At 38.4% G+C, this 15,062-nt stretch overlaps 2 protein-coding genes across 4 annotated transcripts; both read left to right on the top strand.

Annotated features, from left to right (window-relative positions):
• Positions 1 to 2,189: 2,189 nt before the first annotated feature.
• Positions 2,190 to 5,992, top strand: LOC128361307 (ras-related protein Rab-11B-like). The gene is made up of 5 exons (XM_053321717.1): positions 2,190 to 2,321; positions 3,527 to 3,722; positions 3,813 to 4,006; positions 4,166 to 4,246; positions 4,347 to 5,992. The coding sequence occupies exons 1-5, from the start codon at positions 2,282 to 2,284 to the stop codon at positions 4,490 to 4,492; spliced, it is 657 nt and encodes a 218-aa protein (XP_053177692.1). The 5' UTR covers positions 2,190 to 2,281; the 3' UTR covers positions 4,493 to 5,992.
• A 1,901-nt stretch (positions 5,993 to 7,893) lies between these two features.
• Positions 7,894 to 14,129, top strand: marchf2 (membrane-associated ring finger (C3HC4) 2). 3 transcript variants are annotated; one of them, XM_053322544.1, is made up of 5 exons: positions 7,894 to 8,064; positions 11,128 to 11,329; positions 11,432 to 11,636; positions 11,916 to 12,125; positions 12,348 to 14,129. In XM_053322544.1, exons 2-5 carry the CDS (start codon positions 11,148 to 11,150, stop codon positions 12,504 to 12,506), a joined length of 756 nt encoding a protein of 251 aa, XP_053178519.1. In that variant the 5' UTR covers positions 7,894 to 8,064; positions 11,128 to 11,147; the 3' UTR covers positions 12,507 to 14,129. The 3 variants fall into 3 exon arrangements, with proteins under 3 accessions (XP_053178519.1, XP_053178518.1, XP_053178520.1); XM_053322543.1 differs by having other exon boundaries at positions 11,059 to 11,329; XM_053322545.1 differs by having other exon boundaries at positions 11,028 to 11,329; positions 11,432 to 11,627.
• The last annotated feature ends 933 nt before the right edge of the window (positions 14,130 to 15,062 follow it).

Genomic DNA, 15,062 nt, shown 5'->3' with positions numbered 1-15,062 from the left:
GTGACGTAATGTTTCTATTGATTCCTTGTTGAAACTGTGTTGATTGATTTATTCATCTCTAGCAATGATGAGGGGTATGGTGGAGGGCCTTATCAGCAGGTATCGTGAGGCTTTGATAGTGGGGCGTCACTCTCCAAAACCTCAGGCTCTGCAGCTGGGTGTAAGGCTCCTTAGTTACCTTCAAGTAGAAAGTGAAAAATATTCCCAAACACACAGAAATGGACACTGCATAATTATTTCTCAATATTTCAGTCTTCAGTAGTCTGAAACATGTAGGAGTGTTTTACATTTCTACTTAAACTAGAACTATCTCCCTCAACAAAAGAGTTGAGCATTAATACTTCATGTTTTATCTGTATTGTATAATTTGCTTATCCTTTCAATTAACAGTCAGATTTGAATGTGAAGTCTAATGTTTCCTGTCAGTATTAAAGACAGAAGGAGTGCAAATATAAATAGAATTAAAGCTGTAAGCAGCAACGCCCGGGCCCTCGCTGCCCCGCCCCAAAATTCGCTGTGATGCCACGTCGGTAAGGTATAACATTCTCAAAAGACTTTGATACGTTTTCATTTCCAATGTCCTAAACTGACACTGAGTAAATTTTAAATCGGTCAGATTAAATCTTTAAATCGCAGCAAATGGCAGCAAAATCCAAAAGCCAAAGTCCAAAATGGCTGACTTCCTGTTGGAGTTAGGTTGGATCTTTGGTTGGTCACCGAATAGCTGGCTTCGGTCAGTGAGTAGAGCGGTTTGTGACAGGGCTGATAGGGCTCTCTTATCTCGCACCACATGTTTGTAGAGAACCAGGTGCTAAATCACTTGCAGGTGACCTGATTCTGGGTCAGGGTTATGTATGTAGCAGAGCAGCTCCCTCGCTGTGATCTATCGAAAGTCAGCCCTTGATCCAAGCTTTTGTCGGCCGAGGTCAGCCCCCCCCCCCCCCCCCCCCCCCTTGTTGAGTACCAGGGGAGAAAAAAAAATGACAAAGTCCTCATGGCAGGCGGAGGTGAGGGTACCAGGGGCACGATGGTTGGGTTGCTGGGGTGATACACTTGTCAAATGCTTATGCAAGCAAGACTTGCAGGAATAACACAAACCTCCTGTGGATCTGAAGACAAAAATGTACCTGATTTTGAGTATCACTACTAATAATGGATGTGAAAATGGACAATAAATACTCTTCTTTTAAATCCTTTAAACTTTGAGGTGGATATGGAACTGTGTGGCAGTACAGCAGTGTTTATCATTTATCCTATGCTATCAGCTGGTGACTTCCACTAATTGCTGTTTTATCTAACCTTGGTGGATTCAAGTAGTATGGAGTACCAAGGGCATGAAAAAGTATACGCTGTACCTTGAGATTAAAGTTGCAAGCAGCAATGAACGGGCCCTCGCACTCATCGCATGCCAGGTTTTGATGCAGTTGAAGATCTCACACAGCGGGCATGTAGAGGTCTGTGCACCCAGGAATGGTGGAGGCATCACAGGTGACCTCTACCATGACCTGTACTGAAAGAAATACATATAGTAACATTGTAACTAATGTAAAATAAAAATGTAAAAATAAGACCTTTCTTAGACAACAACCAACTTTATTATGAACACACATGGAATAGACTATAGTTTTATTTTTTTATTAACATAGGTCTTGTACCAACTTTCTGAGATTTTCTGAGACCAGTTTCTGAGATGGTAGGTGGGATGTTGTTTATTGCCTTTGTTTCAATAAGAATATAAAGTTAAATAATTCAGTAAGCGGTGTGAAACAGTCTGCGTACACAATCATAATTAATTAATAAATGAATGTTGCTCTATCCACAAGAAGTATAGGGCGTCAAAGTTTGGAGAACAAAGGGTTGACGGGGTTGCCATGTTCTTGGCTGTAAGATGATTGGCTCGCACTTACCTTTTTAAAAAAAAATCAAATTCTGTTTATTTAGAGCTTGGTAGATGTGTAAATGCAATTACGTATACTATGTAAGTATGTGTTGAAACATGTTCTATTGTGAAGTGAGAAAATATCAAAAACAAACAAACAAACAAAAACAATAGTATAAAACCACAAAAGAGGATGTCACAGACGTCTCTGTAAATATCGGCTCCACTCTTAAAATGAGCCGCTGATTGGTCAATTTAGCGGTCAGTCAAGAAGAAACGATTCCTATTGGTCGAAACCGCCCTTAGTTCCCTTCCGTAGTAGGAGGCTTTTAGCTGCCGGTGGAGAGTCTGTTGTTGTTTGTAGTAAAGTACTTTAAAAGTACCAAAAACTAGTTTTCAACAATGGGAACACGAGATGATGAATACGACTACCTCTTCAAAGGTAAGTTGAGCTTTAAAAGTGAATGAATGACAGTCTGCTCGTCAGCAGGAGGACCTGAGGAAGTGAACGATGCTAAAGTTAGCTCCACTGGTAGCAGACGAGAACATGATTTGACTGAGTTATCTCTGTAAGATATGTTAGACAAGATATATCTCTATACTTTTCATAAGATAATCTGGTATAAAGGCACAGCAACCCATCTTGTATAGTGTTACAGTGTTGACTTTAACCCGATGATGGCGTTTAACGGGAGTGAATTAGCAGGCTAGCGTTAGGTAAATAAGCTACAGCGTTAAGTAGCTAACATGGCAGCTACTTGGCCTCGTTAAAAACGATCACCGAAGACGACCTAACTTAAACGTACAACAACTAGCTCATCAGAGACGTGTATTTAAAGTGTGTTTCTCCTCTATAGTTATGTTTAACCGTTTGATACACTGACTAATTGGCCATTTAAACTATGAACATAACCAATGGTTGACAGGTTCCTCTGTGTTGCTCATGATCACATTTACATTGATTACAAATAGTTTGGAAACCAATGGCCCAATATTCAACTTACACAAGTGTCATGTGGAAACTTGAAGCCACCACTACCCAAACACTGAAGTTGGACACATCTCGTGTAGTGAGGGGTCATTTTAGGATTTAAACCTATATCAGACACATTATTATTCAAAGTAGAGTATTTTACCTACATCTTAATTCATGTCTACAGGGGATTTATAATGTTACTAAACTGAAAGCTTCTGTCATCCCCATGTTACAGGAGGTGACTCAACAAAATGCTTGCTACTGCTTAAATAGAGTAGATCTGGTTTAACAAATGGATTCACAAAGCTGTTCTTTACATGATGAGATCTTTCTATAACCTATAAGCTCTGCTGCTATTTTGTATCTATTCTATGCAAACTCTGCTTTATCCTGTGTGCTACTGATGTTGTGTCCCACAAAGGGTTTTTTGGTGTATTGTGTGTATTTGTATTGTAGTCAAAAATAAAATAATACAAATAAAGATTTAAAACAATTAGTTGGCAACTCATCTAACTGTGGCTGTAGTTGTAAGTTGTGCTTTACACAATATCCTGTAAGTATGACATAGTTTTGAAATGTAAGATTATGATAACGTGCTGCTAAACATATTTTACTTTTCTGCCTGTCAGAATGACATGTTCATGTTTTTGTGCTGTGTGTTTTGGTTGTAGTCGTACTAATAGGAGACTCCGGAGTGGGGAAGAGTAATCTGTTGTCCCGCTTCACAAGAAATGAGTTCAACCTGGAGAGCAAGAGCACCATTGGGGTGGAGTTCGCCACCCGCAGCATCCAGGTGGACGGCAAGACGATAAAGGCTCAAATCTGGGACACAGCTGGACAGGAACGCTACAGAGCAATCACCTCAGCGTGAGTATTTTCTTTGGGTTTACACTAGTGAATACTGATGTAAATGTTGTGCTGAAAAAAAGTCAAATATCTGGTGTATATTGTCACCAGGTATTACCGGGGTGCAGTCGGAGCTCTCCTCGTTTACGACATTGCCAAGCATCTGACATATGAGAACGTGGAGCGCTGGCTGAAAGAGCTGAGGGACCACGCTGACAACAACATCGTCATCATGCTGGTTGGAAACAAAAGTGACCTCCGCCACCTCAGGGCAGTGCCCACCGATGAGGCCCGAGCTTTTGCAGGTAAACAACACAGTGAACACAATATCCTGTTAAAATGTGAGACAAGGTCAAGACAAAAATCTAGTTATGATGCATTAAACAGGTACTAAAGCTGTACTGAGATGTGTTAAATTGCTGCTGTGTGTAAAATGTTCTCTGTGTGCTCTTCTTTACACTCAGAAAAGAACACAATCTCATTCATTGAAACATCAGCCTTGGACTCCACTAATGTAGAAGAATCTTTCAGGAACATCCTCACAGGTAACACAAATGATTAATGATGAAATACAAAGTGTACTTTTTATCAATCTTGTAAGTAATATATATATCAACATTTTACTGCATCTGTTTTCTCTCACAGAAATCTACCGTATCGTATCTCAGAAGCAAATATCAGACAGATCTGGAAACGATGATTCTCCAGGGAACAACGTAGTAGATATAAGTGTCCCCCCAACCATGGACGGGCAGAGGGGCAACAAACTCCCGTGCTGCCAAAGCATGTGATACTCGTCTTTTTTGTTTGTTTTTACTTGTTATCAGTCTTTCTTTTCACCTCTTCTTAACTGCAAGTGTCATGCTGCTGGCGTCATGATACCCTCATGGGTTCAGAAGTCTCTGACACCAGGACTCTTGTAGTAGACATTCCTTTTTGCTGTTTTTTTTTTCTTTGCTCACATGTTCCTCTCCTGATTTCACAGCGGACCCTGTGTCTAAATAAGTTTATGGCCTCATAATAGCTTTCAGAGGGAGGAAGTGATTTTGCTTTTATGAGGTTGATCTTTCATTTTAATTAGCTAGCCTACATGGTCTCATTGACCTGCTCCTGTTGAAGGAGTGGCGAGGGATAAGTACTCAAAATGATTCTACTCTCCCCCTTTTCTCAGCACTGCACTGATACAACATTTTGACATGATCTGCTTCAGTGAAATCTCAATTTCATGTCTGTTTGACCTAATTCTGCCTATCATGTAATAGCCGTGGAGAGGAGGAGAAACCTTTGGAGTACTGATGTGTGCTCTGTCTGGAGTTTCTGGTTTAGTTTTACTCTTCCTCTTTGAGCCCAGCGCCAACTGTGGCATGAAATTGGCATGAGCCAGGAGCCAGACTGGCTGTGACTGTCTGACTTAATATGGGCAAGTGTGAAACAAATGAAGTGTAGGTTTTTATTTGTGTGTGTGTGTGTGTGCGTGTGCGTGCATGTCTGTGTGTTAATCTTTGTGCACAAAGATACCAAAGGAGACAAATTATAGTCATTTATGAGTTTTGAGTTTTCTCCTTTATAAGTGTGTTCAAGGCTGCTAAGATTACCGATCATTGCTGTATTTAGCAAACCAATCCAGGCTTCTTGCAAAGATGTGTAATGTTATATTGCAGAAATTATGTTATGAATTGTGGTGAGTGATTTCTTATTTGTAAAACGATAGTATCAGCCTCAAACAAGCCCAGTGTGTATTTCCTCTCTTGAGTAGGCTCAGGTCATACTCTCTTTTAGCAGGTTGTCTCTTAATGAAAACTGTTGTACTTTTGCACTTGTGTCCAAGAATTTCAGTGGAACAAATCAACTTTTTATTATTTATCAACATCTTTATCATTGAAACATTGATTAGTAATGGAAACAGGGGCAATTTGAAGGAAAATGATGCACTATATGTGGTCCTTATTGTTTTTAACAGGTTTCCTCTCATATACTTGAGCAAGCTCTGCTGTCATTTCAATGTGATATCTGTTAAGGGGAGTGGATAAAGGTATGTGTAATCTGAAACTATTTTCAATGGAAAGTTAAGCCACTAAAAATACTCTTCGCTCAACATTTTCACTCCCGCAGCATAAGCGTTTGAAACTGAAAATCAATTTAATGGCTGAAATGGCTTTTTTTCACCCATCTGGTTGAAATGCTTTCATGTGTGATTGATTTGATGCATTATGTCTCATGATATTTCACACTTCTTCAAAAAAATGTAAAGCCAGTAAAATTAAACTTGTTTTGCTAATTTTACATTACACAGAAAATACTGAAGAATAAATAAACCTAATCCACATGACAATGTAACACACAGACTCTTTTTTTTGGAAACATTACATCAGTTTGTCCATAAGCTGTGCAATGCTGTGTCTTCAATGTTTATAGAGGAAGTGTTTGTACAACATGAGTTCAAGGCAAGCCCATTTTTCAGGCTGCTTTCCTAAATCTACTCTACACTTACATTAGAAAAAAATCATGGTTTTACATCATTTAACATCTTTGCTTTCAAGTATTGGGTGCTCAGTTTCAGAAGATTTTCAGTCAAATAAGTTTAAACATTGTGACTGAACTGACTAATGTTAAAAAAAGGTTATTTTTGAACATTGAAGGGGGGGAGGTACAAGCTTGTTCAATCTGACATGGTTGCCATCTCTAATTGGGGTTAATTGAGTGGATCTGGATAAAGCCAATCACATAGGATTATAAATGTTTAAAATCCTATAGTAGTAAAACCTTTTGGAATTATATGTCCTTTTAAGACTTGGAGAACCAGTGTGTAGGAAAACGAACAGTGGCTGCGTAAAACATGAAAGGCCTTCTCTCGAGCCAGTGTTTGGTTTGTTCTGGACTACTGTAGAAACATGGCGTTGCAACATGGCGGCCTCTGTGGAAGAGGACCAGTTCTCTAGATGTAAAGGACTCAAATGAAAACATCCTTATGAATATTATTCCATTTCTGCCACTAAATGTAATCCTCTAGGACAGCCTTATAGTATTTTTGTATTGTTAATCATATACCAATTGTTTTTAGATTAAGACCTGTTAGACTTCCCCATTAGATTGTTACAAATCAAGCATTATATTTAATTAGACATTCCTTTTGGGAACCCAAGGAAATTACTGTATAACTACTGAAATACACAATTATTAACATTCAGGTGTAGCAAGGCCACTTAGACATCTGTGGCATATATTTTTAATCCCAAATTTTGTGCATTACTAAAACATTCTAAAAGAGCTATTTGGCAGAAATGGGATCTACAACCCTTGGTGGGTGACTACCAAAACCATAGACGTTGAAAAAAGTGGGCAGTCACTGTTGAACTCTATTCCTACTACTTTAGTAGAGACTGATGGAAGTCGAAAACCACTCATGATGTGGCAAGATGTGTGCTAAAACTTTACCAAGAGTGAAATAGTTTTTTTTTTTTTTTTTTTTTTGTAAATCTCAATAGTAATAGTAAAATAAACCAAAAGCAGGCAAGGAGAGAGAGAGAAGGAAGATGGATGAGACTGACATGGTGAAAGTAGCAGGTCTGATGGAGGTTAGAGATCAAGAAGAAATCCATTGGGTTAAAATAAATACTGGATTTTATAGCATTTGTTTATTTTTATTTATTATTATTGTTATTATTATCATTTCTTATTATTAATAATGATAATGATGATGATAATAGTGACATTGGCCCTTTTAAAAAACAATCCTCCCCTCCCCTCCCTACCCCCAGACTCTATAGCAAGGACTTAAATCTCCAATGACCCTTTACTTAAAAGGTTTATTTAAAAAAAGTAAATATGTAAAAGTAAATGTACTGTCAAGTTATAAAACGTGCTTTTTACGGAACTGTAAATGAAAAATGTCGTGATGATAATTATATTGAACGAAATCTACAGAAGTAGGACCCCCTCCCACCCCCTCCGTAAAATGTGTTCACTTGTTTTCTCTTTTTTAAAGCAGAGGGGGGTCGTCTGTTCATGTATCTGTTGTGTAGCTGTGTACATGTGAGCTGTTGTTTATGTGCAAACACTGTAACTCATCCGGATGGTGTGTTCCCAGCAGAGACAGACAGCTGATGATGATGATGATGACGATGATGAGGATGAGCCCGTTTTATTTAAAGCGCCGGGGAAGCGGAAGCCCGGCCTGCTGTGTGTTATCAGCTGAGAGCTAGCAGCGTAGCTTCAGCTCCTGATGCTGGTTATTCACACCTTTTAGCCAAAATGAAACGAGACGGAAATACAAGACTGTCTGGGTAGTAATGCTCGCCACAGGAGGAAGACTCCACTGAGAGGAAGAGGAGGAAAAAAGAAAAGGAAGAAAGAAAAGGACGAGGTAAGCTTTTTTTGTGGTTGCTAGCAGCTGACTGCAGCTTCTGACAGCTGTGGCGACTCAAGCTGACCACGTTTATTTACTGGACAATGAACATGAACAGAAAATAGCTATCTTTAACAAAAGAATAGTCAAATCAATCTCATTCAATAGTCTGCTTCCATGTGTTAAATATATGTCTGTATAAAACAGCCGCATACAGCTAGTCCATGCCTCCGCTCAGCTGAAGGCTTTATTTTGACATCTGTGCTCCAGACAATAGTCTGCATCAAAGGCTACAACATCTGGATGCAGCGGTGCTGGTAGCTGCGTCCTCGTTTGATGTCTGAGGTGACAGAAGTTAATACAGCTGCACATGTTAACTGTTTATTAAAATGTAACTTACATCAGTTTGGCTTAAAATGACTAAAATATTTCTGTCTCAGCTGATGTCAAAATGTATCAGCCTGTTTCATTCATGTGTTTTATACAATAACTGAGCTGTCTTCATTGTGGGGCTCCCCTTTTGTTTATCTGGGTCAGGGACTGTGATTCTTAATCCTTATTGTGTTTATCTTTTTATATACTACTACTACAACTACTACTACTACTAATAATAATAATAATAATAATAATAATACACCATACTCGATTTTTAACAATGTCTCTTATCCCATAGGTCTATACTGTCTTTTATTATAAGATTGCTGCGTACAGCTGTGTTGTACTGATATTTAACACATGAACACCAACTGTCTATCAGCCTATTTCAACTATAATACACCAAATTAAGGACATGACATAGTGTCAGACTACTAGTTTTGGTTTTCATTGTGATTGTAATGAGGCAATCACATCTCTACAATGTAGTTTGGTTAAAAAACAAGTTTACCCATTCATCTGACCTGAGATCTGTTTCATAAAGTTCAAGTTCAGGCCATGATGCTTCATCAAACATTTGCAATTCTGGACAATCAGTGTCATAAAGCCATGTATCATCTTGCTCTGTTAAATCTGTTTTAAACAAACCAGATGTGAGCACGCTAGTAACATCTGCAGCATAAGAACAGATGTTACTTAATATACCAGACAAGGTGTAACCATTTAATGTATGGACATGAGATTATTGTAGTGACAAAAAGTAATATTCAGCAAGGTAAAACTCACAGGAAATAAGTGTACATGTAGATATAATAAGTGGAAAATATCAACAGTTATATTCTAAAAGATATTATACTCATGAGTGGATATTACTATATACAGTCCTACTTTTTTAAACATCCTCAGTTGTCTGATAGTCAAATATTTCCCTTCTCTTCAATATGGTGTCAACAAAAATATAATATTATTTCCTTTCCAAATACAGTAAAATTATTACAGGTTTTTTTTTGTGTGTGTGGATTGAATTAGATCATCAGCTGTTATTGTTTTGACCAGCAGCTAAATCACAATAATGTTTTAAGATGATTGTAAGAAACTCTTATATTAATTGTTTATAAGGAGATGGAGAAAGGAAACAAAATCCCATATTAACAACAGAGTGTCTGCACCATCTGCCTCTTGTTTAAAAACAACATGGCGTCATCACTGTCGAGCATGTAGGATTATCTCAAGTTGGGGTGTTATGCTGTGGTGTAACAGTGACGTGTACAAAGCTACAGTTGCAGAGTGAGGCCTCGTGGGAAAGGACGATGACCCAGTATTTAACCGTGACCAATACTCTGGTCAAAAATAGGTTCAATATGTGTCTGACAAACTGTGTCATCAATTCCTTTAAAATAAAAATTCACTTTACTTTACTTTCACACATATTAGACACACATTTTGGTATTTCCTGTGCGTCATGTAATCTCTTTTTCTGAAAACATGAATGAAAACATTTGATCATGAAATAACCGTTAGTAATTGATCTGAACTGTACAGAACAACGCACATTTTCAGACAACAAGACAAATGCAATAAAGGCTGTAGCAAATTCAGCTGTCTGCCTCTTTATCTGTATTGAGGGGTTATCTGAGGGGAGACAGCTGTTTATCAGTCTGCTGCACATCACACTCACTGCCACTGACCATCACACTTGCCTTTTTATAATGGATTAGCAGCTGCTTCAGGCAAATTGGCCCACCTCCAAACTGACAGCTGTCTCGTAAATGACAAAATGTCTTTGTAGATAACCTAAAGTTATTCTCACATGGTCGGAAACCAATGAGACATGAAGCAGACTCTGAAATGAGGACTGTTGTAACATGAAACTTACTGTACCTAAATAATATTGGCAAATGCATATAGAACAGTACTGTTAGATGCTATATATTATACTGTTATGTGCTATATATTATACTGTTATACTGTTATACGCTATATATTATACTGTTATACTGTTATATGCTATATATTATACTGTTACACTGTTTTATGCTATATATTATACTGTTATATGCTATATATTATACTTTTATGTGCTATATATTCAAGATTCAAGATTCAAGATTTCTTTATTTAGTCCCGAAGGAAATTTGTCTTGGACAATACGGGCTGCTACAGCACATATAACACATAACATGACAAGAAAGAAAAAGACTAGTGCAAAAACACACGAGTGCTAACAGTGCATTGACATAAGGTGCATACATTGCATCACATTACAGAATGGAAGCCCCTCGTTAACGGCCTGAGTTTAACAGAGCAATAGATAATGGAATGAATGAAAACTTATAACAGTTATACTGTTATGCTGTTGTATGCTATATATTATACTGTTATATGTATGTATATAACATTTATTAGCTGTAAACCTTATTAAACAAAGTTTTTTCTGAATTGATTCTGAGGCAGCACCTAAATATCCTCTCTTTCTCAGATGATATTATACCTACTATACCATTCTATTGTGTTAAAATATAATATTTATTTACCATGGCATTATAATGCCTTATTATTTATTTGAAAAAGCTATTAAGCCTGATTCCTTTTTTCTCTGTTTGTAGAAACTAAGCAGTCCAACGTGTGGGTGAGCAGGATTGGTGCTTTCTGCTCTTTGAAGCATCCATTGCTGCTAACCCTTTAAATCCTCGACTCTACAACCAGCATCTCGACACCCCGTAACTATGACAACAGGGGGGTGTTGCCACCTGCCCGGCTCTCTGTGTGACTGTGCCAGCAGTACAGGAGTTGGAAAAAGCATTGAGGAAGCGGGTGGGGATGGGTGCCAGGCGCTCTACGTCACCCAGGTCACAGCCATAGATGGACGGTTGCTGTCATCCGTACTCAAACCCGTCTGTACACAAAGGTAAGGTTCACACAGGTTATCATGAACAGAAATAACCAGAACAAGCATGTTTAATGATGTTGTCTTAACTTTGTTTGGCTCTGTTTTCTTATTTTGTTTCAGTGATGGCCCCATCTGCCGTATTTGCCATGAAGGCGGTAACAGCGAGGGTCTCCTGTCCCCATGCGACTGCACCGGCACCCTCGGCACAGTGCACAAGAGCTGTTTAGAGAAGTGGTTGTCATCTTCTAACACCAGCTACTGCGAGCTCTGCCACACTGAGTTCAGCATTGAGCGCCGACCAAGGCCTCTCACAGAGGTAACAAAGGTCAATGAGCTTTGCCTTGTCTGCATCAATCTCTCTGCTTGTCTTTTTTATTCTCCTTAGCTGAGCTGCTGTTTGTGTATATTTGTGCATATATAAATTTGTGAAATAGCTTTTTTCCATCTCATATTTCTGCTTGCTTGCTTGCTCATAATCATAAGGTATTCTTTTCTGTGCTTAATTAACTAAAGGTCTGTCTTTCTACCTCTCCCTTGTTTCTCTTCCGCTTCTATATATTCTCTCCCTTTTCTCTTTTTCTGTCTCCTACTTCTTATTCCACAGTGGCTGCGGGACCCCGGTCCTCGTAATGAGAAGAGGACGCTGTTCTGTGACATGGTATGCTTCCTGTTTATCACCCCCCTGGCAGCCATTTCAGGCTGGCTCTGCTTGAGTGGCGCTCAAGACCATCTTCAGCTGGGGAGCTGGCTGCAGGCCGTGGGTCTCATAGCCCTCACCATCGCCCTCTTTACCATCTACGTCCTCTGGACCCTGGTAAGAATGAATTCACCTACAGATCACACTGGAGCATTATTGTGATGCAGATGATCTTGACATTGAGTTGTTATGATGCAGTGTATTAGGTGTACATTTGCTAATTAGCCTTAAACATTCTTTTAAGTGAGTGGATTTAAAAAAAAAAAAAAAAAAAAAAAAAAAAAAACTTATTTAGCTGACCTCCTACTTCTGTCTTCTCCTACCTGGTTGTCTGTACAGGTTTCTTTCCGCTATCACTGTCAACTGTACTCCGAGTGGAGAAGAACAAATCAAAAAGTACGTCTGCTCATTCCTGAAGCAAAGGAGTCTAATTCTTCCCAGCATTCCTTGCTCTCTACCAAACTGATGAAGAAGTCTGCCAATGAGAGTATAGTATGAGATCACATGAAGATGAACCATGATAACGGTGCCATTTACTTGTGGGGGATGATACTCTGTGCATTATGCCTGCTGAATGGACTTTCAACCAGCACTTGTAGGCATTTTCTGTCATGTTTTCCCCCCTTTTTTTCTTTGACTTATCAGTACATTTTTCACACAACATTTTTAAAAAGCACTCCTCCTGTGGGGTGCAGAAATACGCACATTTAAATGGAGTCCATCAGTCCTCATGCTGGGTTTTCACCAAGCTAATGTGAAAGGGACTGAAGAATGGAAGAGCATATGAAGATGTGCAGAGGACCTACGTGAACAGTCTCATCGTGTTGGATGTATGACGGTAACATAAGCTAGCAGTGATAGAAGAATAAGGGATGAACAAACTAACCTGTTAAATGGACTTAAAATGTAATGAATGCTCTGCTTATTTTGGATCAGTGGTCCACAGAAGACTGCAGAGTACAGCAGGTTCATTGATTGTTCTACTGCAGTGATGAAGTGTCTAAACTGCTCGATACATGTCATATCAGGGCACTTAACTACTTGGGCCTTGCATTCTCTGCACAACATTGCCCACTGAGGAGCTGATTCCATATTAATCTGTGAAGGAAAAATGAGAAGCTTACCTTCAATTAATTAACATTTCACTATACAGGTGGCAGTTTGCTGTCTGGGATGACACTATTGGACCTTGAAGCTCTTAGCCTGTTGGACTTTTTTTTCCTGCACTTATTTCCACATCTCATCCGAGAATGGGTGGCAGCACAACATTAGAGATTGTGCAATAAAGCACTGTGGGCATCGAGGTCTTCACCTCTACCGACATGCACAGTTTCGCATGCAAGTGCTGTTAATATTTCTTTGGTAAAACTTTTTTTTAAATAGTAGAACCATTTTTTAAACCACTAAAGAATGAACAGATTTACTATTTACTATTCCTACTGAGGTAGGGGTTTAACAGTGTCCTCATGGAGGTTCTTGTATTATCAGCACTTAAGAAGTGGGTCTTTATATTTATATTGATTGATAAGAAAGCTTCATCAAAATGGTTTTTCGAGGTACATTTCCACAAGCATTGTTTGGTGGCTGATGCAGTGTGATAAAGCATCCTTCTGATGGCCCATTGAAGTCATTGATTTAACAATTCTCTCCCTCTTCTCTGTACTGTGTTTGTGTAGTTTTCATGATCACATCAGGAATCAGGGACTAAGAAACTTAGTAGTCAAGTGTAGTTTCTCTGATGTGATGGGGGGAAAAAATCTTCTCCTAGGTGATTTTCTGTGTTGGTGTTTCTGCCAGACAGGAACTACCAACAATGACTTTAATAGTGGATCCATTATGCAAAGGTGAAAGATCTACCAAGGCCAAATCTGACTAAAACTTTTAGTCTTTTTCTTTCAAGGAAGCCACAAGATGCTCAAATGCTTTCCTCAGTTCATTTGATGAATGTTGTCTTTTTTTGATGTTACTGAGCAGTCTGGCCCAGTAAGGACTGGCTGTGTTACTTGTTTAGGGGGAGATTTCACTTGTACATACAGTAAGTAGGTTGGAGCAGTTTATAATCGGTCCACTTATGGTGGCTCTGAATATATCAGAGCAGATGTTTTCTGCTTTCCTAACCAAACCCAGTTTCCAGGACACAACATGATCCAATTTTTTATTCTCTTAAAATTTCTTTATTCCACTTAATTTGGGTTACAGGGAGATAGTTAATTGGCACTTTCACATGTTGAAGCCTGAAGATGAAACTGAACTGAATAGCTGAACTTAATTGTTCAAACCAGTGTAATCCAGTCTATGGGCCTGATGATGACACAGTGGGTGTAACAATATGTTGTAATTTGAGGTCATGTACATGTTAACCTTAAAGCTCACTATTCTTTCAAAAAAGATTTCATTGATAGTTGTGAAATTTAAAAATACCTTTGCAGTACTTCACAGGGAGTATGGAAAGCAATCAGGCACATTTCTTGAAAACTTGCTTGAAGCTTGGTCGTAATGAAGTTTATTATTACTAACTAAATTTGAATTCCAAGATAGCAATTGTTTTATTTCTTCAGTGGAGGGACACTTTATTCTTATTTAAAGATTATCATATTTTAATTGCTACTTTGATCATGATTTGTTCATAAGTGCACATAAAGCACATCACCCACAGTGTACAGAGGTCAAAATGTGTTATTAATGCCTTTTTATTTAAAATACACACACACGCATACATATATTTTTTTTACTTTAAGAATCAGGCTTGAAAAATATTATTATTTGATCACTTATTTAAACTAGTGTGTGGTGTTACTGAGGAGTCATATGGAAAGATTCAGTTATAAGCAGACAATTTCAGAGCAGATGTTGGTTATTTTGTGGTCAGTAAGCTTCAATATGGATGATTTTACCCTCCTACACAGTGTTGATTGTTATTCTACTGAAACTTAAATTTTAGAAAGATTCTGTATTAGTATTAATATGCAAACTGTCAAAATAATTGTCAACTCTTTTGGCGCGGTTACTTGATGCTGTTGTGAAACTGTCAGTCATAGCAACAGACTGACAGTG

The sequence above is a fragment of the Scomber japonicus genome, chromosome 7, assembly GCF_027409825.1.
Source record: "Scomber japonicus isolate fScoJap1 chromosome 7, fScoJap1.pri, whole genome shotgun sequence".
Taxonomy (NCBI): Eukaryota; Metazoa; Chordata; class Actinopteri; order Scombriformes; family Scombridae; genus Scomber; species Scomber japonicus.
The sequence above is the reverse complement of the archived record's forward strand: the minus strand, read 5'-3'. Positions and strand labels throughout refer to the sequence as shown.

Bases quoted from the DNA above. Each gene is read 5' to 3' on its own strand.
- LOC128361307 (XM_053321717.1), top strand. From the start codon at position 2,282: ATGGGAACACGAGATGATGAATACGACTACCTCTTCAAAG. The intron at 2,322-3,526 runs GTAAGTTGAGCT...TTTTGGTTGTAG, and splicing joins ATACGACTACCTCTTCAAAG to TCGTACTAATAGGAGACTCC. The intron at 4,007-4,165 runs GTAAACAACACA...CTTTACACTCAG, and splicing joins TGAGGCCCGAGCTTTTGCAG to AAAAGAACACAATCTCATTC.
- marchf2 (XM_053322544.1), top strand. From the start codon at position 11,148: ATGACAACAGGGGGGTGTTGCCACCTGCCCGGCTCTCTGTGTGACTGT. The intron at 11,330-11,431 runs GTAAGGTTCACA...ATTTTGTTTCAG, and splicing joins AAACCCGTCTGTACACAAAG to TGATGGCCCCATCTGCCGTA. The intron at 12,126-12,347 runs GTAAGAATGAAT...TTGTCTGTACAG, and splicing joins TCTACGTCCTCTGGACCCTG to GTTTCTTTCCGCTATCACTG.